At 50.6% G+C, this 25,869-nt stretch overlaps 2 protein-coding genes across 5 annotated transcripts; one reads left to right on the top strand and one right to left on the bottom strand.

Annotated features, from left to right (window-relative positions):
• The first annotated feature begins 1,746 nt into the window (after positions 1-1,746).
• Positions 1,747-13,753, top strand: Cgref1 (cell growth regulator with EF hand domain 1). The gene is made up of 6 exons (NM_139087.2): positions 1,747-1,867; positions 10,418-10,520; positions 12,099-12,164; positions 12,258-12,328; positions 12,610-12,731; positions 12,903-13,753. Exons 1-6 carry the CDS (start codon positions 1,750-1,752, stop codon positions 13,401-13,403), a joined length of 981 nt encoding a protein of 326 aa, NP_620787.2. The 5' UTR covers positions 1,747-1,749; the 3' UTR covers positions 13,404-13,753.
• A 1,444-nt stretch (positions 13,754-15,197) lies between these two features.
• On the bottom strand, positions 15,198-25,731 carry Khk (ketohexokinase). 4 transcript variants are annotated; one of them, XM_017594048.2, is made up of 9 exons: positions 25,143-25,731; positions 22,075-22,191; positions 19,973-20,107; positions 19,641-19,775; positions 18,258-18,330; positions 17,002-17,148; positions 15,809-15,897; positions 15,571-15,728; positions 15,198-15,471 (listed from the first exon to the last, which is right to left on the bottom strand). In XM_017594048.2, exons 1-9 carry the CDS (start codon positions 25,232-25,234, stop codon positions 15,386-15,388), a joined length of 1,032 nt encoding a protein of 343 aa, XP_017449537.1. In that variant the 5' UTR covers positions 25,235-25,731; the 3' UTR covers positions 15,198-15,385. The 4 variants fall into 4 exon arrangements, with proteins under 4 accessions (XP_017449537.1, XP_006239852.1, NP_114061.1 ...); XM_006239790.4 differs by lacking the exon at positions 19,641-19,775; NM_031855.3 differs by lacking the exon at positions 19,973-20,107 and having other exon boundaries at positions 25,143-25,433.
• Between the last annotated feature and the right edge of the window lie 138 nt (positions 25,732-25,869).

Here is a 25,869-nt window from a genome sequence, read left to right on the forward strand (position 1 = left end):
CACTGTTGCTGTCTTCAGTCACACCAGAAGAGGACATCAGATCCCATTACAGATGGTTGTGAGCCACCATGTGGTTGCTGGGATTTGAACTCAGGACCTGTGAAAGAGCAGTCAGTGCTTTTAACCGCTGAGTCATCTCTCCGGCCCAGAGCCAGAATCCCCCCCCCCCCCCCAAGCAGGGCCTAGCAGGTGCTCTACCACTGAGCTAAATCCCCAACCCCCATCAGAGCCAGAATTCTTATAGGCAGTGTGAGGCAGTTGACATGGGTGCTGGGATCCAAACTTGGATTCTCTGTAAGAGCACACTATGCTCTCCCAACCACTAAGCCCATCTCTCTGGCCCTACATTGGACAACCTACAAGCAATAAGAATTTATTGCTCACAGATTTGGAATATGAAAAGTCCAGGAGCAGGTGCTCACAGCATCTGGTCATGGCTTGTCCTTCACAGATGATGCTACTCGTGTGTCCTTACATGGTGGAGAGAACAGAAGGGCAAGAGAGCAAAAAGAGCAAACGATCTGCATCTGAGCCCCTGACAGATACTGATGGAGGTTAATGAACAGACGGACGGACACATGGGCAAACAGAGAGTGGGAAGGGGATCTCAAGGAACACCAGAAAACTGAGACCAACCGACCAGACAGGAGGAGGAGCACGGCGGAAAATGGTAGGCACTGAGCCAAGACAACCATGGCGGCAATAGTGCTCCCCCAACACACACACAAACGAAGGCCAGTCTGAGGGACTTGTGGCTGTCATGGCTGCTGACTGAGGGTTCCGAGGCATGAAGTTACTAAAACAAAAACAAAAACAAAAACAAAAAAAAAATCCCCAGGCTAGTGGATGAGGAGGTAGCCCAGAGAGCTTGGGAAGAGGGACTCGCCACTGGAATAAAAGGTGTGTGACACTCGTTTTGATGGCCAGAAAGCTGCAGCATCCAGGCTGGAAAACTTCTGTTCCTATGGCCATGGTTTCTTTCCGCACACGGCTCTACATACCTCTCCCCTCACCTGGAGCCTCCCGTTCCTACTGGGTATGGTCCCAGTGACACTGATACCGTCCCTGGAATCTCAGCTCTAACAACTTGAGAGGACTTTGTTCTGGTGCCGGCATACCTGTAACCTGTTAACACTCGATACTGTCGCACTCCTAGGTAATCGGCCAGGTTTGGGCCACACTGCTCTTCCCAGTGAGGGCCACAATCACCCGTACAAACTGTAAGTCATTCTATTTAGTCACGAAAGAGTTTCTCAGATAAAGCCAGTGACACCCACACAGCATAATCAAAGGCATTTTTTTTAATGAACAGCAACCCCACCTCTGTCTAGTTTTATCTATTTCTGTCTCTCTCACACAACACCCCTGCCTCCTCAATACATGTCTGTGCACTCTGCCTTGTACACAAACTGGGCTCACTACTCTGACTCCGTCTTGAATACATGCCCCGTATACATGCTTCACTAGTCGCCCACACTCACAAATCCTTCCCAGTCTGTCATACACGCATACTCCGCCTCTCCAGCTTGTCACAGTCAAAACCACAAACCAGTCTGCCTTCATCTGAGTCACAGTGACACCCACTGAGGACCCCATCCATCTTCCCTCAGACCCACATGGAACAAGGCCAGGTGGAGGCGCTGCGGGACAGGTCTGGGCAAGGCGGGGCGGTGGCCCTCCTGTGGCTGTCGCTCGCTCCGGACTCTGCCCGGGCCTGGGCGGCGGCTGCAGCCGGGAGGGCGACGTGGAATGGCCACGTGGAGCGGCCCGGGGGAGGGCTGGCTGCCGGCAGCCGGGCGAGGGCGGCGCGGTGCCTATAACGCGCACGAAGCCGGAGCCCCAGACGCGCACAGCGCCGCCGCAGCAGGTGGGTCGGACTCCGGCAGGGACCAGGGCCCAGAGGGCGGCGGGGGCATCCTGTACCTTGGGGGTGAGGGTGGAGACCTTCTGCTGGCCGTCAGGATGCAGAGAGCGCAGTCCTCCGCATCCCCTGCGGCTTGAACTGGGCTGGGGAGGTGGCCCTGGCCTCTTAGGACCATTGGGGAAGAGGTCATCCCTGAGAGCAGATAGAGGAAAGGCAGAAAGCCTTTCTGAGGCCCCTGGGTTTGATAGTAGTCCATGAGTCCTGGCCGGCGGTGTTTCGAGTCGGGGTTCCACCTCATTCAGTAGATGAAGATGATTGAAGGACACTGTCCGTTGTCATCCAACTGTAGATGGCTGGTCCCCCGGCTAGCTCAGGTGCACGCCTCTTTGACTGTATAGCTGCAGTCATTTAAGACTCCCCTTCCTAGACCCGGACACTAAAGGGCTAAATCAAGGGAGATGATTAGATTCAGTAACTTCTCCACTTGTTTAGAAATGAAATGGATGCCCTTCATGGTACCAGCTCCTGCCCTGGAAAGATTCAGGGGAGGCGTCGTGACTGTTTGTCAGGGTCGCTGCAAAAGAAATGTCTCTGTGGAATGAGAAGCCGTTTGAGATAAGCCTCCAAAGACCCCTGCCACATCGTGAAGAATCTGCTGGCCCTAGCTTAACCTAGATTATCTCATGGTACCCTCCCTAAGTCCTAGGAAACATCCTCATCTTAAAATTGAAGACCCTAACTAGGGCCAAGACAGTTTAAGACACCGGCCTGGACCACCAAACAGTGCAGAGGCAGGGGCTGACCAAAGGTCCAACCTCAAGGCCAAAGTCTCCTCCTGTGAGCTAGGGCAAAGGCTTAAAGAAATCAAAGGCAGAAGGTCACTGTGGGGTGTGTGTGTGTGTGTGACTTGAATAACTTCCCTGAATTATATCACAACTGTTAACTAGCAGGTACAGTGGTTTTCAGGCATGTAATAGGATAGCTATGTTTGTGCATGTTATAATTATGGAAATGGCTAGGACTGTTTTTTATTTTACAAGCAGTTGTTCAATGACCACCCTCTTTCTGTTACTTACAAAAGCTCTTACAACTTGACACGGTGTTAGTACGGCTAAGTCCTATTATGCACATCCCGTGGAAGTTTGGCTTGATTCTCATAGACAACGGCTGGAAGCATCGAGAAAACATTAGACTCCAAGCCCCCGGGCAAAGCTTTTGAATTTTGAGGTATAGTCTGCAACCGAATGCTAAGGTTATCAGGAAGGTCCACCTTGAAGGTGAAACAGGTTTGGACAAAAACGCTGAAAAGATAAAAGAACACCCAGTGAGCTGCCATTCGAAGCAGTGTAGGCTGTGCTGGAGCACTGGAGGGCGAAACAGAGATGACACCAGACAGAGATGACGCCATTCCTGCAGGCATGGGTGAAGACCTGGGTGGGTGACGATGAGAAAAACAAAGAGCCACCCAAGGTCTTGGAGTTGCTGGGTGTGAGGGTGGTGCACCCCTGTAATTCTAATACTTGGGTCGAGAGTTCAAGGTTATCCTAAACTACATGATGAGTTGGAGGCCAGCCTGGGATATGTGAGACCCTGTGGGATTTTTAATTGATTAATTAATTAGCTAATCAAATAATTAGTTGAAGCAGGGTCTCTCTGCAGTCCTCGATGTTCTGGAACTTGTTTTGTAGGCCAAGCTGGCTTGGAACTCAAGAGATCCACCTGTCTCTGCTGTCCAAGTATTGGGAGTAAAGGCGTACGCCATCGCCTTTATTGGTGTGTGTGTGTGTGTGTGTGTGTGTGTGTGTGTGTGTGTGTGTTTGACCTGTATCTGTTTTGTGTGTTTGTGTATCACTTGTATGCAGTGCCCTCAAAGGACATAAGAGGACAAAAGAGGGTCTCGGGTCCTCTGGAACTGGAGTTACAGATGGTGGTTAGCTAACACATGGGTCCTAGGAACTGAACCAGTGTGCTTAACAGCTGAGCTATCTTTTTTTTTTTTTTTTTTTTTTTTTGGAGCTGGGGACCGAACCCAGGGCCTTGCGCTTCCTAGGCAAGCGCTCTACCACTGAGCTAAATCCCCAACCCCCTGAGCTATCTTTCTGATCCCTATTTAAAAAAAAAAAAAAAGATTTTGAAAGAACCAGCAAAATGGGTTGAGGAACTTGCAAGCAAGCTTGGGGAACTGAGTTCAAACCTGATGTCCCACAAGGTGGCAGGAGAGAGCCAATTCCCAAGGGTTGTCCTCTGACCTCCACAGATGCACCCTGGCACACACTGGCCTATACTTAAGCACACATAAACTCCACAATAAAGAAAATAATTAAAAACTGTTTCTGAAGCGATGGAGTTCTATGAAAGGGATACTTATATGATGTGGGTATAAAGACAGTACCTCAGGCTAGGACAAGAGGTGGGTGTGTGTGTGTGTGTGTGTGTGTGTGTGTGTGTGTGTGTGTGAAGGAATTCACCATACGCCTACTATTTTCTGTAATCTCATGACGCTGGTTCTTGGTCATGTCCACTACACACACTACTTACCTGTGTAGGGCACTCACAGGACAGAGGACAGTGATTGATTCACATGGGGAGGGCCAGAATCAGCATAATTTACAGATCCCAGGGCAGAAGCGGTTCACACCTTCCAGACAGCTACAGCAGAACTACAGACAACAAGGCCCGTGTGGCTAAGTAGGTTCACACCTACAGAGCCAGCTCTTACAGGGCTGGCATTTGGATTATTACGATTACTTAACAAGCCACTCAAAACCTAATGGTTTGAATCCAAAGATAGGAGAGCCTCTGAGTCCTTAAGAATCTCCACTCGCACCCCAGGTCTTCAGAAGGGCTCCGTATATGATGGGTGCTCTCTCTCCTAGTGCTTGCGAATGGTCTCAAGCTTCCCAACGCAAAGCAGGCGGCATGCACAGAGCAGGATGCTCCAGGGCTAGTCTCACTCCTCGGCCGACTAGATTATCACATTGATGCTTTAGTACCAGCTGGGCTGTGGGAATCCTCCATAGGTTAAAACGCAGTATATAACAGCCGGTTGTGGTAGCATGCTCCTGTGATTGATTCCAGCAAGGCAGGGGGCCACGCAGGGAGACACTGTTTCATCAGGACAACCAGAGCTGGGTGTGGAGGTGTAGGAGTATAACGCCTGTTCTTGGGAGCCTGAGACAAGAGGATTTCAGTGAGTTTAAGGCTAGTCTGAGCTCTGTGAGTTCAAAGCTAGCCTAGGTTACCTAAAAGCACCACCAAAACAAAACAACACAGTAGCTTCCGATGATAACCTGAGCTTTACCCATGGACACTGTCTAGGCAGGGCAGTGGAGACCAGTTTTCTTCTCTCTGTGCTGTTGGCTAGGACAGCTGGAAGGCTCACAATTGGAAATGGAAGGTCATTCTCACACTCGCCTGTCTCGGTGGGTTAGGGCGGGCACCAAGCTCTCTAAGGTTTTTTGGTTTGGTTTGGTTTTTGGTTTTTTGAGACACAGAGACTGAGACACTGCCTGGACCTGACAGTCTTTTCAGCCATCTTAGTCGCCTGGAAGCCAGCCACTAAGTCCAAACATATAAGAGGAAGTGAATTAGATTCCAGGTTTAGTGGGAAGGAAAGTCAGAACAAACTACAGACACGGACCAGCAAGATGCACGGCAAAGGCCTTTGACCTGAGTTTGATCCCCACAACCTACATGGTGGAAGGAGAGAACCGATTCTTGAAAGTTGTTCTCTGACCTCCACTGAGGCACACATGTCCACAGACAGACTGACACACACATGTACGTGTGTGCACACACATGTACACATATGCACACCAACACCACCAACAAATCAAAACTGTTTCGGGAACCCCTGCTGTCAGCCTAATGAGTGAATGGATTAACGGGGGAAGGGTACTTCCTGCCGTTTCCAAACTGCCACCAGTTTGTCTTTGAGCTCTAATATACTCTTCTAAAAAGCAACCTAGAGGCTAGTCTAGATAGTAAGTGTTGACAGCTCTGAGGGATTTAAATTATGTGAGTCCCAGGTCTTGGCCCAGAAACAGATGGGGAGGAGCGATTAGTAGGACTCAGGTGGGAAGGCCAGGAGGGAAGGTGTGCCTGAAGCCACTGTAGAGCAGCTGAAACAACTTCTGGAAAGCAAGAGCCTCATCTCGTTTAGCTACCACCATGGCCTCCAGGAAGTGCTCTATCAACCTGCATTGCAGATGGAGACCTGAGAGAGGGAAAGCACAGCAAGACAAAGTCTACACTGGGACCTGAGCAGCCTTCAGCTAGGGCTCGACCTTTGAGTTACACCTCCTTTTCCTAGCAATTCTGTATTTCTGTGTTCCTTTCTTCATCTCGGTCAGGATCTTACAGCATTGCCTAGGCTGGCCTTGAACTCACAACCTCAGCCTCCCAAGGAGCTGGGATTGTAGGTGTGTGCCACTACACTTGGCTTCTGTTTATCTGTTCCTTGTTTAAACATGTGTGTCTTTTCCTGATTATATAATTTTATAATCCTTAAGGAGAAAAAGAAGTAGTTTGATCTCATACCTTCAGCTGATTGGTAAGAGAGAACCCAGTTATAAGTAGGAACTTAAGAAACAGTAAAGAAACGGGCTGGGGAGATGGCTCAACAATCAATAGGACCTGTTGTTCTTGCAGAGGAACTAAATTCCGTTTTCAGCATCCACATGAGTAGTTTTCAATCTGTGGGTCTTGACCCTTTGGGGGTCAAATATGACACTTTCACAGGGGTCATATATCAGACATCCTGTATAACAAATATTTGCATTACAGTAGCAAAATTAGTTATGAAGTAATAACAAAAGTAATTTTATGGTTGGGGTTGATAATTTATTCTCTGCTGATGAAAATGAGCCAATTCAAGTCGAATTAAGGTACAAAAAGGCAGGTTTATTGGGGGGGCAGCTCTCAGGTGGGTTCACTGGTCCCAAGGAACAAGGCCAGGGAAGTCCCCATGGAGAAGGAGACAGAGGGGAAAGGGGGATAGAAAGAAAGAGCTTGTGAGTGGAGAGAGAGAACATGCAGAGTGAGGGAGAGAGGTGGGGGCAAGGGGAGAGGGAGAGGGAGCAAACTGTTGGGATTATATAGGAAAGAGCTTCTGGGGTAGAGGAGGCCCAACTTGCAAAGATCAGGGGAGAGGAGTGGGTATGCCAGCCATGCCTGTAGCAGGTAGGGACTGAGAGGTGCTGGGAGAACTTGGAGGTCAGATCCCCTCTGGTATGTAAAATGTGCAGCTCAGCCATTTGTCCTGGGTCTGAATCCAAACGGGTCAGTACAACATGAGGAACTGTATTAAAGGGCCGCAGCACTAGGAAAGTTGAGAACCACTCATCCACATGATAGCTCACCACTATCTGTAATTCCAGTTTTAGGGGATCTGATGTCCTCTTCTGATCTCTCTGGTGCCAGGTACACATACACACATGCAGAAGAAACACTCATACCTAATACATACATATTGTATACATGCATACATACATACAATACAACCTTTCAAAATATCTTTTTATATTTATTTCTTTTTATTTTGTTTTTTGGAGACAGGGTCTCTCTGGGTAGCCCTGGCTGTCCTGAAACTTGCTCTTTAGCCCAAGCTGGCCATGAACTCACAGAGATCCACCTGCCTCTGCCTCCAGAGTGCTGGGTTAGAGGTGTGCACCACCACCATCCGGCAAAAGAATATTTTAAAAGTAAGTAGCCTCGCGGTGCACTTCAGCGGTAGAACACTTGACTTGCAAGCGTGAAGGCTTGGTTTTGGCCCCTAGCACTGGGAAACAAAGGGACAGCCAGACATGGCAACACACATCTGTAATCCCAGCACTTGGGAAGCAGAGGCAGGGGGATGAGGGGCAACATGGGCTACTTAGTGGAAAATGTGCATTTGTATTCTATAAGTTGTACGGTTGCTTTCCACCCGTGCTGCCCCCCACACCCCCTCCGGTCTGTGTCATTTGGCCTCCCACGTGTGTCAGTCACTTTCTGCTACTGTAGCAAACATCCAAGACAATCAACTCATAACAAGAAAAGATTTGCTTTTACCCTTGGTTTTAGCTCATGGTCAGTTGGCCTGGCTGCCTTCGTACCCCCACCCCATGATGTTTGACTGTGTGTATGTGTGAACATTGAGTTGGGTGTACATTGTGTGTTTGTTGTGTGTATGTCTGTGAGTGTGGAGGCCAGAGAGAGGCATTGAGTGTATTCTACGATCACTCTCTCTCAATTTTTGAGACGAGGGTCTCTCACTGAACCCGGAGCACACTAATTGGTTAAACTGGCTGACAAGTGAACTCCAGGGATGCACCTGTCTCTCCCTCCCCTCCCCAGCCCCTTCCCATCCCCTCTTTTACAAGTCCACTGGGGATGGGATCTCAGGTCTCCATGTACAGTAAGCATGAGGCACTTTACTGACTGGGTCACCTCTCCAGCCCATGATCAGCCTCTCAATAGGTCCCACCCCTCACCCCTTCCACAGTGCCAAGCTGGTAATCATGCCTTCATCTTTGATCCACGGGTTGTTAGAGGACAACACAGAGCCGATGGCACTCCATGCCCTCCTCTTTCTTGTCTAGCCCAGGGTCCACACAGGCTCACGTTCCCCTTCTGACCTCCCTGGCAGCAGGCTGTCTCAACCCTAATGTGCCCCTTCTTTTCATATTAGAGACTGAGCCCCGGCTGGCCTGCCCTCATCCCAGAGACTTTGCACACAAAGAGCTTTCAGGGTTGCCATCTAGTCCCCTCATCCATGCTACGTGCCACACAGGTCTCAAGGACAGCTCTCCTTTCTAGAAAGGAATAAGGCACCAATCTGTACAGCTTGGAGTTCCGTCTAACTCTTGGGGTTTCTGTTGACGTTTCTGCCTTCCACTTCCAGTTGAGGCATTCAGGTGGCCTCCAAACTGTAACTGGTGTCCCCATTCCTTGAACTTCCATGATTGTTCAGACCCCCAGAATTCATGTAAAAAGCCCAGCATAGTGCTGTGTGGAGTAGAAAGAGGTGGATCCTTGACGTTCACTGGGCAGACATTTTAGCTGAACTGATGAGGTTCAGTGAGAGATCCTGTCTCGAAAGATAAAGGTAGTTTGGCAGCTGCAGGCACTCACTATGCAAACCTGGGTACCTGAGTTGAATCCCTGGAACTGATAAAAATGCAAACTGCACAAAGCTGTCCTCTGACCTACATGCATACACACACACGTGACCTACACACGTACACACGCACATGACCTACACACGTACACACGCACATCACCACAATACAGTTTTTAATTAATTCAAGTTTCTTGTGATCAAGGACAGTGACCAGTGAGAGGGAGAAGGAGACACACACACGCACACACACACACACACACACAGACACACAGACACACACACTCACACACAGTGGAAAATAAGCACCGATTCAATATCTATGATAGCTTCATCTTTTTTTTAGATTTTTACTCTTTGGTGCTTCTTGCTCAAAAGGTGAACATTTTGCTCATCTTCTTGTGAGCCAGGCACCTACCGGCTCTACTTCCAGACTCTCACAGAACTGATGTCCACCCTGGGCACGGTTCTGAGCCTTCTCAGCATCGCAGACCTCGTAGAGGATCCGCTGGAAGCTATACAATGTCCTTTAGGAAGATCCAGCGACGGCCCGAGTTTTAGGTTCGGGAGACAGGAGGTCCTGATCCTTTGCTTGGGCCACCAAACACCTGATTATTTTCCTGCCCAAAGATGGTTTTGGGGGGGGGATGTCTCAGTTTTAGTGGCTTCTCTCTCCTTGGAAATTCACATTATATGTACATATCCCTGGGACAAACAAAAAGCTTTTATGCCTTGTGTTATCAACGAACTCATTTCATACTTGACCGTTTCCATATTTCTATTTCCAAATATGCGTAACATAGAGACAACCGCTGGTCTTGAACTCACAGTCCTCCTGCCTCAGACTCCTGAGTGCGGGGATCGTGGGTCACATGCCACCGCACCTGGCCTCAGTAGGTTTCTTTCATAAATACAGACTAGCAGTCCATCTCCCTCTTGGTGGTCTCCTTGTGTATGTTTGATCTTCAGTGAGTGTAGCAACCTAATCTATTCTTTTACCATCTGTAAATAAAGTGGCCTGCTCTAGAAGTACTCCTTCGCAGCCAAGAGTTCAGCTCTAGTCTGATGTGAAGCATCAGGAGAAGCCGGAAACTCAGACAGGGATTGCCCTTAGAATCGAGCCCTGACACTGGGAATGTCAAGGGCACTTACTTACACAGCACTTAAGCGGGGCCAATGGGATATGAGAAGGAGTCCTCATACCCAGAGCTCCCTCCCACAGTGCACGCTATATACCGGAGCAGGGTTTATGTATTTTCGTACACGCAGGACTTACCTTGAGTTCCCAGAAGGTTGCCAATGGGTGATAGCCCTCCCCCCGCCCCTGCAGGCATCCTTTCCCCTATACTTCATGTTTTCACACACAAGGAAGGAAGTCATTTCCGTCTGAGCCAACTGAACCCCCTAACACTACAGCAGATACCCCTCCCCTGACTCCCCAATTCTGTTCCTAGCTCCGGTGTTCAGCAGGATGTCCCGGTGGCTAATGCAAATGTTGATGCTGCCCCTATTGCTGCTCCCTTTGGGTCAAGCTGCCCCCAAGGATGGAGTTGCAAGGTAAGAGGATTAGGAGGGCAGGGCTGGGGTAGCGAGAGTTCTGGAAAGATGTCAGGACTCTTTCCTGGGCGAGCCAGGAGCCTGCAGAAGTATAGCTTCCATCATTTCTGGGTACAGCACCCCAACTTCCTGCCTTTTGATTATCACAATGCCCCAAGTAGGGACTTAATGCGTGCTTGTAGACCACTTCACAGTCAAGAGTTCAGCTCTAGTCTGATGTGAAGCATCAGGAGGATGCCAGAAACTCAGACAGGGATTGCCCTTAGAATCAAGCCCTGACACTGGGATTGTCAAGGAAATGGGGTTATCCGCCTAACGACTAACTAGAACTGCTTTTTTTTTTTTTTTTTTTTGGAGCTGGGGACTGAACTCAGGGCCTTGCGCTTGCTAGGCAAGTGCTCTACCACTGAGCTAAATCCCCAACCCCAAGAACTGCTTTCTTACCTTCTGTCTGAGCATCGAAATTGTGGGAATGAGGAGAAAGTGGAGGGCTGGCAGCAGTGACCAAACCAGCTGCTACAAGTCCTGTCATCTCAGGCTGATGTGGGCAAACAGTAGCCACATGCAGACATCGGATACTTGAGATCCTGGGCAGACTTAAAGTCTGGGCTGATGTCCATACCCTTTGAAAAAAGGAAGAGGCGCTGGAGAGATGGCTCAGAGGTTAAGAGCACTGACTGCTCTTCTAGAGGACCTGAGTTCAAATCCCAGCAACCACACAGTGGCTTGCAACCATCTGTAATGGGATCTGCTGCCCTCTTCTGATGTGTCTGAAGATGGCTACAATGTACTCATATAAAATAAAATAAAATAAAATAAAATAAAATAAAATAAAGATTGTTTTAAAAAAAAAAAGAAAAAAGGAAGAGGCATGATACGTCACGGAGCAAAATGGGTCTGTAGAATCCCGGCCATTGCTGCCAGCCTCAGCCAGTGATCCTCTCCCTGGAGTAGATTCTGGTGTTGGAGAAGGAAGACCATAAGAAACCATTGTGTCTTGACACACCCTGGGCCATTGTCTTGGGCCTCTATTGTGTGTCTGCTATGGTGGCCTCAACCTCACTAGGCATTTTTTTTTTTTTTGGAGCTGGGGACCGAACCCAGGGCCTTGTGCTTGCTAGGCAAGCGCTCTATCACTGAGCTAAATCCCCAGCCCTGGCATTTTCTTTTTAACTGTTTATTAATTTACATGTGTGTGTTTATGTGCACATGAGTGTGGGTGCCTGTAGGATCTAGAAGTTAGGTCCTCTGGAGTTGAAGTTATAAATGGTTGTTAGCCACCTATTACGGGTGCTTGGAACTGAATTCAGTTCCTCTGGAAGAGCAGTCAGTGTTCTTAACCGCTGAGCCATCTCTCCAGCCCTCTTTGGGTTTTCTAAAGCTAACTAAGGAAGGTCTCTGAGCTGCAAAGGCAGTTTTAGAAATTAAGGTTTTGTTTCCAATGACACCCGAAGGGCTTTTTTCCCTACAGCCTTTTCTGGGAGTTTGGAGGGACAAACTTTGAGTCTCCCTTTGAGTCTGGGGAGAAATCTGCCAAGCGGCTGCTAAGCTGGGCTTCTGCTTCTCTCCCCGTTCTAGGCTGGACCCTGAGGCACAACAGCAGCTCACAACCAACCCCTTCCAGCCAGGCCCTGAGCAGCTCCGGTGAGTAAGCTGGGGGCTCTCAGCAGGTATTAACTGGACAAGTCTTAGGTCACAGACAGGATTCTCCCCCCTGATTTGCCACTTTGTCCACAGACGTCTGCGGGATTATCTCAAGGGACTGGAGAAGATGGAAGAGGACCCTGAACAAATGAACCGGGAGCAAGGTGAAGGCCTGGTGCTGGCCGCGGGGCCGGGAGGCTCTGGTGCTGGCCGCGGGGCCGGGAGGCTCTGGTGCTGGCCGCGGGGCCGGGAGGCTCTGGTGCTGGCCGCGGGGCCGGGAGGCTCTGGTGCTGGCCGCGGGGCCGGGAGGCTCTGGTGCTGGCCGCGGGGCCGGGAGGCTCTGGTGCTGGCCGCGGGGCCGGGAGGCTCTGTGGGATGGAACTGGAGCTGGGCGCTCGTTGCCCAGTGGGTTCTTGCTTTCTCTAACCCAGACTCTTCTCCGTAGTCCTGCTATATCTCTTTGCTCTTCACGACTTTGACCAGAACGGACAACTGGACGGCCTGGAACTCTTGTCCATGCTGACAGCAGCTCTGGCCCCTGGAGCTGCACACTTCCCCATCAACCCGGTAAGCGCTGCTGGAAACCATGAGAGACTAGCTGCTTGGAGCTTTGGAACTTCCATCATGACTTTTTGGTAGACTCCTGGTAAAAAGGAAGCCTGGAGTCTATATGGCAGGAACAAGGCTGTTGGAGGGTGGCCGGGTTCCTGAAAATATCTACCGTAACTGTTTCCACAGGTGATCCTGGTAGTAGACATGGTGCTTGAGACTCAGGACCTGGATGGAGACGGGCTCATGACTCCTGCAGAGCTCATCAACTTCCCAGGAGAAGCCCCCAAGCGCGCAGAGTCCCTTCCCCCAGCTCTCCAGGAGCCACAACCTGCCGGAAGTCAGCCGCTTTTAGCCAACAGTCCGCTGCAATCAGAAACCCAGCAATCCCTGGGGACTAAAGAAGAAATTACAAGTCAGGTAGAGGCCAAAAGGGCCTTGGAGCCTGAACAGGAGGCTGGACATCACATAGAGACTAAAGTAGATGCTCTAAGCCCTGAAGGGGAGGCTAGGGGTCAGGCAGAGTCTGAAGGAGATGCCCCAGGTCCCCGAGAGGATGCTGAGAGACAGGTGGAGAGCAAGGACAACGAAGGGGAAGCCAAAGACCTGCCAGCGGAAACACTAGAGACCCAAAACACTCCAAATGTGGTTGAGGCTCATAGCATCCAACTGGAAAACGACGAGATATGAGCTAGACACACAGGCTCATGCCCCTCAGGATCTCAGTGCAGAACAGAAGCATGAAGTGTGAATACAGTGGGTCTGGAGCCACCTCTGACATGGGTATGGTGGTCCAAGCTCGTACTCCCAGAAGCACTGAGAGCTCCAGGCTAGCCTAGGCCACTTAGCAAGTTTGAAGCCAGGCTGGGCTACTTCGTGAGGCCCTGTCTTGAGGAGGGGAAAAGAAACGCACTCCCACGTCTCCTTTCTGGCCTCAGTAGGAAGCAGGACTTTCTTCGCAGCTCAGGGAGACCACAAGCTGAGAGGCAGATTTCAGGCCCCAAACAATCAATAAAAAACAAAATGGATTTGTCTCCATAGCCATGTGTCCTTGGTCCAGCCTACCCAGATCCTTCCCCCTCAGAACACAAGGGTTTGGGGACTGGACAAACCTCTTGAAGAGATGGAGACCCCACTTTCCCAGGGTTTCTGGCAGAACTAAGATGCATTAGCCACAGTCAGCTGCAACAACCCAAGAAAGCAAGCTCCGTGGTAGCACAGGCCTTTAACCCCAGCACTCAGGAGGCAGAGGAAAATGGATGTCTATGAGTGGGAGGCCAGCTGGTCTACAGTGTGGGTCCAGGACAGCCAGAGCTGTTATAAAGAGAAACCCTGTCTCAAAAAAATCAAACCAAAATACTACTACTACCACAACTATGACTGATGCTGCTGCTAATACTAATAACAATACCAATAATAATATTAATAACAATAATAATAACAAACAACAGAAAGGAAGAACGGAAGCTAGCTATCTTAGTCTATCCTGGGAACACAACACTCCCCTGGAGTTCCCTTCTCCACTTCGTGTTCAGATCTCTGCTCCCTGTAGCTCAAGGCAGACAGATGTCTCCACTCCCCTGTATGGATCTCCACTCCTAATAACTGCAGTAATAACCATTCTCTCTCTCCCCCCCCCTTCATCTTCCTCCTCCTTCTTCTGAGAACCTTGTGCACACCAGATACCAGGCTGACACCTTAAGATAGCATTTTATCTGATTTTTATCCTCATGATGATGACCAGGCAAACATCAACTCCCTTTGAGAGGCGAGCAGTTAATGGCGCCCTAAGGGGGCGCCCACCTAATTAAATATCTTACTTCAACTCACGTCTGTCTGACAAAGAAGCCTATGCTCTTGTCCAATGGTCTCAAATCTCACATTAGAACCTGGTCCTGACAAACCGCCGTCGCCCGGATCTCTCCACGGTACAGCAGCAGCGTTTTGTGTCAGGTTACATTTGTAGACGAAGTACCAATTAAAGTTCAGTTCTAGGGGGCTTCCTGGGAAACCCATGGGAAGGTAGTTTGATCAAAAACCCATAAACCCAGAAAGCAGGCTCCCCGACCAACACCACGGCTAACACAACAGTCCACACGGCTCCGTCTGCAGAGCTGTTTTCTCAGGCTGTCCTCCCCGACCTGGATGAAACTCCTCTGAGGAGGACAGCTGATGGGAGGCGGGAGCACGCCTGCTGCTTTAGTCTGTATACAGGCTCCTCTGGGCTGGGTGGGTGGGGCTGAACTGAAGAATGGAGGAGTAGGAAAGATGTGGGTCTGTAGTGTTAAGGCCTCGGGAGTTTCCACCAGAGCAGGGTGAGGATCTCCAAGGACAAACGAGCCAGGCCAACAATCCCAGCACAGGCAGGCCAAACAGGGACATTTCAAGATCATGACCAACCTGAGGCTGCACAACCAGACCCTATCTTGAACAGAAAACCAAGAAAAAACAAACAAAAACAAAAAACCACTTAGACAGACAAAGTTGGCTCAGGGGAAGATTTATTTGCTCCAGGTGTCTGCAGAGAAGAGACAGAAAGACCCGTTCCACAGCCTACACTGGCCCAGGGAACTGGGCAGCCAGACGCCAGGCTGGATGAAATGAAGAAGGCAATGGCAGGCAGTGGTGCCAGCCTCTGAGGTGTCGAGCTGCTACCTCCCACCGCTCATCTCTCACACAATGCCATCAAACCCCTGCAAGCCACACTTCTTGCCAGCCACCTGGCACCCGAATCTCAGGGCCTCCTGCATGCTGTTTCCTGGAGAAGGGACAGAGAGCAGGCAGGTTCAGCCTGATGTTCCATGTTCGGGAGGGTGATGGGCCCAGCCCTGCCCCGACCCCGTGGTGATGGACTCACCCTTGGAGAGGCTGAAGATGACAGAGGCATTGAAGGTGTCTCCAGCCCCGAGAGTGTCTACTACTCGGGGTGGTGGGAAGGCATCTGAGTGGAGCAGCTGGCCGTCGGGGCCCAGGGCATCGGCTCCCTCCTCAGCCCAGGCACAGATGAGCGTAGCCCTGTAAGACTCACTCAGATCGGTGCTAGTCCACTTCACCCTCCAGGGCCCCTCAGACCCTTTCTTGGCTTCCCAACTCACCCTTTCTTCACACGACTGTACAAGCCCTTCAGGGCCTCCCCTGCTGACCGGAACCCCAGGTGCTTGGCCACATCTTTGCTGACAAACACCTGTAGGCAGCGAAAGACAGACTGACAGCCACCTCTAACTGCTACTCACTACTAACAACCTGGTGTTTACTCCGGGTTATAGCACAACTCCTCTAAATCGGTCACATAAGTCCCCAGCGTGGCATCTTGCTGTCCCACAGGTACGAGTTTTATGTTTGCTTAAGTTGTGCCTTGGAAGCTATGACCCGGTAGCCCTGGTATTTTCTTTTTTTTTTTTTTTTTTTTTTTTTTAGATTTATTTATTCCATGTATGTGAGTACACTGTAGCTGTCTTCAGACACACCAGAAGAGGGCATCGGATCCCATCACCGGCGATTGTGAGTCACCATGTGGTTGCTGGGAATTGAACTCAGGACCTCTGGAAGAGCAGTCGAGGCTCTTAACCCCTGAGCCATCCCTCTGGCCCTAGCCCTGGTATTTTCATTCTAGCATGAGGGAATTCAAAACCTAGAAAGAGCCTGGAGCGCCATCTTGGGGTGAAATCAAACCAGGCTGACTCTCAAGACAAAGCTTTATTTCACCTGCTCCTCACACAGCCAAGCCCTAGAGTGAGTTCATTCATCTGCAAAATGAGGCTCTCCCTACAGGGAGTGGCCTCAAGATAGAGCCCCTCGAGTAGTTCGGGGTGGGGGGCTGGGGGGTGGGTAGAATGTCGGTCAGCCTGCCATGTTTTTTAATTGGGCACCAAGGCCAACAAACCACATCTGGACAGAGTGGTCCAACCAGCTTTAGCAGTGCTACTGTTTGCACCCCGTCCTGTCTAAATTTTCTTTCTACGAGGCTCCTTCCCACCCTCTTCTCATAGCTACCGGCCCTCACAACATGCCACTTGGGAAAAATTGTTAACTCAGAGAACAGAGTCATTTCTGCAGAGGGAAAAATAGGGGGTGGACAAGCAAGGAAATGCCCTTAGCTATCTGAGCCCTGCCCACCGGACTCCTGTGTATCTACCTGAGCAGGAAAAGTCTACTTCTGGGCCACCTCCAGCCTCTGCAACCCAGCTGTGGTCTTCTGGGAGCTGCCAAGTTGTCCCACGGAGGCTGGTAGGCAGGACTAGGAGCCCAGTTAGCTAAAGATAGGCAGGGGAAGCTGCAGGACACTTACCACCTCTCCATAGCCGAACAGCTGGAAGAGTTCCTCTCGGGGCTTCTCTATCTCCACGGACACCCGGACCTTCTGCTGCAGAGGCTGCGTGGCATTGTACTGTTCTATCCGCTGTAGCATCTTTACCTGTTCCGATGCATTCCGGCCCTGGGGCAGGACAGGGCAGCTCAGAACCCAGCTGATAAAGAGTTCACTCCTTCCTCCCTGATGAACCTCTGGGTGATCAGGGAGAGGGGTTGGAGGAAGCTGGGCTGGAGCCCCATTGCCGCTATGTAATTCTAGGGCTGCCATGGACCTTGGAGACCTTATCAGCCAAATTTTTCATTTCCCAAATGAGACTGAAGAATAAAAGATGCTGGGCATACATGCCCAGGAACACAGCACTCGAGAGGCCGAAGCAGGAAGATTGTGGATTCTGGGCTAACCTGGGCTACATAGTAAAACACCAGAAAGGTGGTGGGCAGAAAAAGAAGCAAAAAAGCAAAAGGTTGTGTGTGGTGGCACACTCTCAATCCCAGAACTTGGGAGACTGAGTCAGTCAGATTTCTGTGGGTTCAAGGTCAACCTGATCTATATAGTCAGACCCTATGTCAAACAAACAAGCAAGCAAGCAAACACCAAAACACTGAGAGAAGGAAGAGGGGAGAGGGAAGAGGTGAGACGGGAAAGTGAGGAGGAGTTGGAGCTAGGAAAGGGAGACAACCTGAAGCCCAACAGTAAGTCAAATGACGAGACAAGGGTTGGAAGCCTGGACTTCTCCAAATCCTATCTCCTCTTAATCCCAAAACCTCTCCCTTGGAAAGGAAGTTCTAATTCCCCTCAGGCCCTCCCCGTCCTGTTTCCTGAGAAATAAAAGAAGCCAGTGAAAGCGATGGTAGCTTAACACAAAAATAGGGTCTTCTGGGGTTGGTGAGATGGCTCAGCGGTTAAGAGCACTAGACTGCTCTTCCTGAGGTCCTGAGTTCAAATCCCAGCAACCACATGGTGGCTCACAACCATCTGTACCGAGATCTGATGCCCTCCGAAGACAGCTACAGTGTACACGCATACATAAAATAAGTAAATTAAAAAAAAAAATGAGGTCTTCTGCCCAGCGCTGCTTGTGACTGTATGCCTCGCCATCTTTCTGGGCCTCAGTTTCCTCACAGGAAAACATAAAGAGTGGAGAGGGATGGGGGAGGGCTATTTGGTATCCCTATCCTATTTCATGGTTCAAAGAAATTTATGGAAGAAATTGACCATGCAGAGGGGCTTGCCTCAATGTGGATCCACTTGAACCGGGTCAGATCGACCTTCTCAAAGTCCTTAGCAGACACATCTGGCAGGTTCCTACATCACAGGACCGGAAGGAATAAAAGGAGATCAGCCAGGGCCAGGATCTCTGACGGCCGGGGACCCTGGACCCAGTACCGATACCAGCAGCAAGGCAGGAAGCTGGGAATCACAGGGCTCTGAGCCCTGGGGTGAGATGAGCCCTGTCCCACTTTGTTTAAGTGTCCTTTTTTGTTGTTGGTGGTGGTGTGGTAGTGGTGTGTGTCTGTGTAAACGCTATCTAAGGATAAGCACAATTATAAAATGTGACAAGAGGCCATCCCATATTCCTTGGAAACCACATCCTCCAGAATGCGCTAGGAATGTGTGAGACTACACTTCCCAGAAGGCCCCTCGCTGGGAGCACACAGCTCCCAGCATGCAATGGCCCGGAGAACTACGAAGCGGAAAGCCGAGGTGGTGTGTCGGGCTCCCCACTTCATCCCTAAGGTCAAAATTGTCACTCTGAGGAAGTGTTTCTGTTTGGCTGGTCTAGGTGTGAAGACCCAGAAAAGCATTGGCCTTGGCCACACAGCATGCGTCCTCTCTATAGGGCAGCAGAGTGCCTTCCATCCCCACTAGTGGCGTGGCCTTTCTGGGGCTCCTTTTCCATCGGCACACAGGGCTAAAAGTCCTTAGTCTCCTGGGCCTTCTGCGGTTGGAGTATGCATGTGAATATGCCTGGACCGGTCCAGGCCAGAAGGCAATAAACCTTTCTCCTCGCCCCTCCTCTCCCTACCTGAGGTACCATGTGCATGTCCTTCATTGGAGTTGCTGCCAATCACCGCTTGCTTAATAGACAGACAACAAAGATTGCCTAATCTGAAAGTCACCTCTAGTATGTGAATGCCCACTCACTTTTGAGATATGTGCTTTTGAATTATACAGTTCCCTTTGCAGGGGCCCAAACCTCAGCTCTTTGGTGCCATGCTGCAGGCTCGAAACTCTGGAACTGACCGTAGAAGTCCCAGTGGGTCCCTTAGCCCATCGAGGCTTTCTGTGGATTGTCCCCCATCTCCGTACACCCAGACCCAAGGTGCTGATTGACTAATTATGAAACAATCATACCATAAATTACAGTTTTTACAGGCCGGCCTGCCTGCCCACCCTTGTGCTAGTCAAGGGCAAATTACCAAGCAGGGCAGAGCTGACCCCTTCCCACCTCACTTCTCCCCTAATTGAAGACAATTCAGAAATTACTGAACAGTTTGGCATGGGGGCAATTTCTGGTGTAGAGAAGCCATGGGTGGAGATCAGTTGGTTTGCCCAGTGAGGAGAGAGGGCACTGATTGGTGGGTTGTGAGAGGGCAAGGCCAAGGGGCCCTTACGTGTCGTAGAGAATAATGGTACGGGAGCCATTGGAGTTGTTGACGATGCAGCAGGAGCAAGGGGTATCTCCCTGGCTCTGCCAGGCCACTTGAGACACATCCACACCCCTCCGCCTGAAGTCGGCCACCAGGAAGCTTTGGGGAAGGGACCCAAGCCAGGAAGAGGGCAAGGAGACACAGGTTAGAGCTACACAGCCTAGATAGATCTCCTCCAGGAGTGGGAAGGGTGCACTGGAGCACGTGGGCCTCAGAGAAGACGGGTCCTGGTCCTGTCCTGAGAATGTAGTGACGGCCGCGGCAGCAGCTGGCAAAGCGCAGACAGGCGTACAAACCTGTAGGCGTGCAGGATGGTGCGGCTGCCGCTGGCCTCGTTGACGATGACTGTAGAGGTGGGAATGGAGCCCTCAGTCTGAAGGACCGCATATCGTAAGTCCACAGAATGGCGGCGGAGGTCATCCAGGACAAAACTGCCAGGTCAGAGTAACCCAGAAGAGCAGTTTGGAAAGAGTTTGGGGGACTAGCAGAGAGATAGTAGGGCCACCAGGGACCCTGAAAGGTGAGCAGAGGGAACTAGGAGGGAACTGGCAATCTCAGCCTTGTCACAGGAGGTAGCAGGGGACAAGAGAGGCACGCTGGGATGGCATAGGGCTAGGGGTGGAGCCTATACATCAGGGAAGCAGGATTGAACATTCCAGGTCAGTCTCAGTCCAATTCACACTGGGGAGCTTTGCCCCCCCCCCCCCCACTTAAGGGTAGAGTTGAGGCTTTAGAGTCAGCCAATGGCCTGAATCCCATTTGAACTTAATGTGTATGGGTACTGTGGCTTAGTTCTTGCAAGACTCGGGCAGCATTAATAATTAATCACCAAGGTGATACTTTGGACTCCTCCCAGCTGCTCTCTGCATGTTCACCCTCATGGCTTTCTGGGGTCTCCTTCCAATCTTGCCTTGGTACCTCTAATCTGACCAGCCAGGAAGCAGTGTCACCTTAGAGGACCTGTGTGTTACCATTGTCTAAAAGTTGGACTAACCACTATGGGCAATGGGTTGATGCAGTTGTGGAAGGTCCCTAAATATGGGCCTGACCCCAGACAATGTCACACGAGGTCCTGTACTTAGAATGAGCCTAGGAACATCATTTCAAGATTAGCCCAGAGGGACAGCAAGGAGGCTGGTTCCACTCCTGCCAGGAAACCCCAGAGCTAGCCACTGTGCCCAGCAGCCCAGCCATCCTCACTATGAGCAGACCTTCCTTTCAGTAAGCAGCTCCTCAGCTCAACAGAATTGTTAGCAGCCACACGGTATATCATCTCTTGACCTGACAACTCAAGGGTCCCTTAAAGCCTCCCCCCAAAGCATTAGAGGTATGGTTTGGTTTGCTAACTGTCTTTTTGCACTCACAGTGCCTAGCATAATAATGTTGGCTTAATGCACAAGAGAATTCTCTTTTTTTTTTTTTTTTTTTTTTTTTTTTTTTTTTGGAGCTGGGGACCGAACCCAGGGCCTTGCGCTTGCTAGGCAAGCGCTCTACCACTGAGCTAAATCCCCAACCCCAAGAGAATTCTCAATGGCTCACCCACCAATATGACTACTCTATAAAGGAGAGTCCACCATCCGAAACGAGAACCAGGGTCCTGCTTCCACCTAGGAAGGAATGACTGTCCCATCTCGGGGACCAGGTCTCTTGCTCTGTTAGTTTTGCTCCAGTTCTCCAAGACTGGGAATTTGGCTGGCAACAGCCCCTCAGACTAGGGTTCAAAGGGCCATGTTTTAGAGTCCAGCAACCTGGCAAAGCACTCCAGGGCCTGCAGTGGGCAAAGTGTAGGCCACACCTCCTGATAAGTGTGCTGAGCTGACAGTGCCAGGAGTCAAAGGGCTCTTGGGTCTTTGCAGTGGTTGGCATGGAGAAGGCGCGTGGGTCACTTGTGGAACTCAGCCTCCAGAGCAAATGGGTTTGGGACCCAGTGTTAATATGTGACCTCAGGATGTCCCAAGGAGTGTACTCTTAGTACTTACAATGAAGACAGGAGCAGTGGCCCTAATCCTCAATGAGGGCCTTCATCCTGTAACCATGGATACTGGATGCCCCTTAAGCAGAGAAGGGCACAGCATGTTCCTCCCTGCCTTTTACCTCAAACACAGCCAGGATAAGGTACATGAGAAGAGCAAAGGCAGAGTCTACAGGAAGCAAGGAAGAAAGTGGGTGGTGGGGAGCCTAAGCGGACTCTGCAGCAAGCTGTAGAAATGGAACCTTACAGGAGTCATGTTAGTATCTGAACAGCAGGTGGACCACCCCTGAAGGATCTGAGACTCCCCTGTGGGCCACCACCCACCAACCATTCCTCCATCCAGCCCGCCCAGGGTTCAGGCAGCTCTCCCTATACTCTGCAGACAAGGTGCTCTATCCCTCTACCAGGTACTCCCTCCTAACTTACTCGGCAACATGGCCATGGGCCAGCGAGCCCATGAAGGCACAGCGGGCTCCGAGCAAGGAAAGCACAGTGCAGGAGTTGGACGCGTTGCCTCCACGCTGCCATCTCTGGGATAGGCACCTGTAAAGCACACGGGCAAGTCTCTGCAGCCTCAGCTGGCTGGTCCCCGTGGGGAGCAGAACCAACCTCAGCCCCCTGTGCAGGAGTCCACAGAGTGCAAGAGTCAGGGTGCATCTAAGTCTCAGCTCATTTTCCAGATGGAGCTGCTGAGGCTCTGCCACGGGAAGGAGCTGGAACGAGGGCGGGGTCTGCTCTCACCTCTCAGGCTGTATTGAAAGGCATAGCCACATCCACCTGTTTTTAGAGAACTAGGAAACTGCCTGCTGCAGCCGCCTCATCTCCTAACTCTGGGTTATCTCTTCCTCAGTCGCAGTAGATTTCACAGTAAAGCCCTTCAGAGTCATGCTGAATCTTCAAGCTGGGAAGAAGCACTCAGCATGAGGACTTTCTTCTGGAAGGCTCTCCTCAGCATGGAACCGAACCAGGTCATCTGACTACAAACCCCAAGTTCTGAGAGTCCCTGGGTCAGACGCACCTGCGATGTCAGGAAGGACTAGGTCCTACACAGTCTTGCTCTTCTGAGAAACTCAAATGAATCCAGAAACATGGGTGCTAAACAGAAACCCAGGTCTGCAGCAGGAGGTGCATGTACCCTGAGGTCAGGAGGGAAGGGGCTCCACCTTCCAAATGGAACCGACTCTGTCAGCAGGAAGATAAAGTGTCCTTCTTGTCGTCTTTCAAATAAACAAGCTCAAAGGAATGGGGTCTTCAGTCTAGCAGAATGTGGTACTACATGTATTCTGGTTCAAGTACAATTTTTTGGAGAGCTTGGAGCATGAAATATGCATGTTTTCCCCAAATAAGAAAAAGCCCAGGGCTAGAGAAGTGGTTAAGAGCACTAGTTATTCTTTCAGAGGACCGGGGTTCGATTCCCAGCACCCACACAGTGGCTCACAACCATCTATAATCCCAGTTCAGGGAACCCAATGTCCTCAACTCCAGGCACACAGTGGTGTAAATACATACATGTGCAGAGGAAACACTCAGACATAAAATAAATATAAGGGGCTGGGGATTTAGCTCAGTGGTAGAGCGCTTACCTAGGAAGCACAAGGCCCTGGGTTCGGTCCCCAGCTCCGAAAAAAAGAACCAAAAAAATAAATAAATAAATAAATAAATAAATAAATAAATAAATATAAGTCTAAATAAATCATCCCAGCACCCACATGGCAGATCACGCCTGTCTGTGACTCCTGCTCCAGGTGATGCACACAGACATGCATGCAGGCAAAACACCAATGCATGTAAAATAAAAATAAGTCATTTAAGTGGGGGAGAGAGAGATGGCTCAGTAGTTAAGAGAACTTGTCGCTCTTGCAAAGGACCCAGGTTCAAGTTCTAGCACCCACACTGTGGCTCACAACTACCTGTAACTCTAGTTCTAGGGGATCTAATGTCATCTTCTAACCTCTTTGGGCACTGGGATTGCATGTGGTACACACACTCACACATATAAAAATAATAAAATAAACCAATCTTTTAGGAGAGAGCCTATTCCTACACACACACACACACACACACACACACACACACACACACACACACCAGGTTGCAAGTGTGGCCCTACCTTGGTAAGTGGATTAGGTCTATACAACTAAATACTCTGTGCTCCTGCAACACTGTCCCTGTACTCCTGGCAAGGGCTCTCACCTCTGGCAAACAGATCAACTGAAAGCAAAGGGCAAACTCCAAAAGATGGGCAGCAACAGACACAGAATGAGTAATGACCGGAGAGCTATAGCCACTCGCTAAACTTGGGGACACACATGAGCTATAACGTGCTCTGACACCTGCTACATATGTGGTAAACACTGCTCAGCTCCTCCAAATTTTCTGCAGATTCCTCATCTAAGGAAAGGATCTGATTGGTACTTTCACAGTTCAGTTCCCAGGGAGCCTGTGACAGCTCTCTGGGGGATCCAAAGCCCAAAGAGCACCCAGCCTCCCCACCTCCCTAAGTTCAATGCTGGTAGCGCTCTAGTGTCTCTCCAGGGGTCAACCTTGAACTTCCTTTCAACTAATACCCAAGATACAATGTTCATTGTTCAGGGCATTAGATCATCCCAAGAGAAAGACAATGTTCCACTCTACCGCAACACCTTCACTGCATGGCAGCACACTGTAATAGCCCTTATCTAGAGTAAAGATAAGAACCATTAAAGGACACTTTAACTTCCACCAGAATGTTCTGAGAACATCCACGAAGATGTTTACCCATCTTTGTAAAGACTCCTTTGGCACTTAGTTCCAGGAAAAAGCTCGCTGTGGCTCCTGAGCCAAGCTCTTTCCTGTCTAACCCAGAGAGCCTCCAGCTTTGCTCACACAGCCCGCCAACCCTTGAGCTAAGCAAGGCTTGAACCCCGGGCTTTTAAATGTGAGTGATTTAACTTAACACACCACTCACTGTTAGCTACCTCATGTTTTATTTTATCAGTAAGTGGTAAATAAGAAGTGCATAGGCTAAGAGTTGGGGGGACAGGAGAACTGAAGAAAATTTGCCCGGCACCTTATCAGGTGTGTGCCCCTCCGGAGAGGAAAAAGTATTTCAGCCCATTCTGTAAACTGAGGATTCTGATGACCGGCATATTGAAATAGGAACCAGCTAACAACAGTACTAGTCAAAGCCTGGATCTTGATTCAGGCATACGGCTGCACTCTTATTAATTCTGGATGCTAAAGTTTAGGTCAGCTTGGGCTACATAGCTAGACCCCGTCAAAACAAAACAACCCCCCTGGGTCTTGCTTTTAAAGGTCTCCAGTCTCATGTCTTCATTCTCACAGAGTGCCCCTAGGCTTCCGGGCAGGGAACACCTGCTTTCCAGGCTGTACTCATGCCTCACTGCTTGGCGAGAGAGAGGGCTATCCCTGGTTTAGCAGCCGATTAGCAGTGACAGGCAAAAAGACAGGGCCACAGCAGCCCTGGGATCTCCGAGGGGCCTGGGCGCCCCTACCTGCGATCCGTGTCTTCCTCTGGGTATTTGTCCACCACATTGATGATGTCCAGCACCACCAGCCCCACGCACAGGATCTGCTTCTCTTCCATGAGGCTGCTCCCCAAGCTTCCTACCCGCAAGCGGAGGGGATTCCTGCTAGACTCTGTCTCTTATCTACCGCAGGACCGTGTCCCAACTTCTCAGGGGCTACCCTGGCTCCTCCTCTGCCTGCGGAGCTCCTCCCGCAGGGTGCTTTCTGCTGTTGCGAGGGTTTGGTTACCTAGTCCGGCCAATGGCAGACCCTCTCACTTTTCTGCCTCAGCTGTCAAAGCGGAAGCGCACTAATGGTGCATCGCCTTTTCCTTCCCTCTGCGCCCAGTGCTCTGCAGACCCTGGACCTCCCGAACTAGCTCAGTCTGGCAACAGAAACCTCTCCTTTGCTGGCGGAGCACCAAAGCACTCGCTACTCTACCTCCGCCCGCGATTTGGCCCACCCTGCGGAAGCCCCGCCCCCGCCAGATTAGCTGTGTCACATGACAGGGAACGCTGCCAGCCTTCGCGGTGGTTCTGGCCCAGCGCCACCTAGCGGTCACTGGGGGACCGGCGGCCGTGACCCTGAGTCCGCAGGCGCACTTAGCAGGAGCGCACCGTAGGACCACCAGCCAAGGTTCGCCCCCGGTAGGACTCTGTCTCCTCCTGTCCTGTCCCTTAACAAGCCCCGGACATGTACTAGAGCAGAATAGCT

Source organism: Rattus norvegicus, chromosome 6, assembly GCF_036323735.1.
Source record: "Rattus norvegicus strain BN/NHsdMcwi chromosome 6, GRCr8, whole genome shotgun sequence".
Lineage (NCBI taxonomy): Eukaryota > Metazoa > Chordata > Mammalia > Rodentia > Muridae > Rattus > Rattus norvegicus.

Bases quoted from the DNA above. Each gene is read 5' to 3' on its own strand.
- Cgref1 (NM_139087.2), top strand. From the start codon at position 1,750: ATGGCCACGTGGAGCGGCCCGGGGGAGGGCTGGCTGCCGGCAGCCGGG. The intron at 12,329-12,609 runs GTGAAGGCCTGG...TCTTCTCCGTAG, and splicing joins ACAAATGAACCGGGAGCAAG to TCCTGCTATATCTCTTTGCT. The intron at 12,732-12,902 runs GTAAGCGCTGCT...CTGTTTCCACAG, and splicing joins CACACTTCCCCATCAACCCG to GTGATCCTGGTAGTAGACAT.
- Khk (XM_017594048.2), bottom strand. From the start codon at position 25,234: ATGGAAGAGAAGCAGATCCTGTGCGTGGGGCTGGTGGTGCTGGACATC. The intron at 15,898-17,001 runs GTAAGTGTCCTG...CGCTGCCTACAG, and splicing joins TGTTCGGCTATGGAGAGGTG to GTGTTTGTCAGCAAAGATGT. The intron at 15,472-15,570 runs GTGAGTCCATCA...TCCCTTCTCCAG, and splicing joins CATCTTCAGCCTCTCCAAGG to GAAACAGCATGCAGGAGGCC.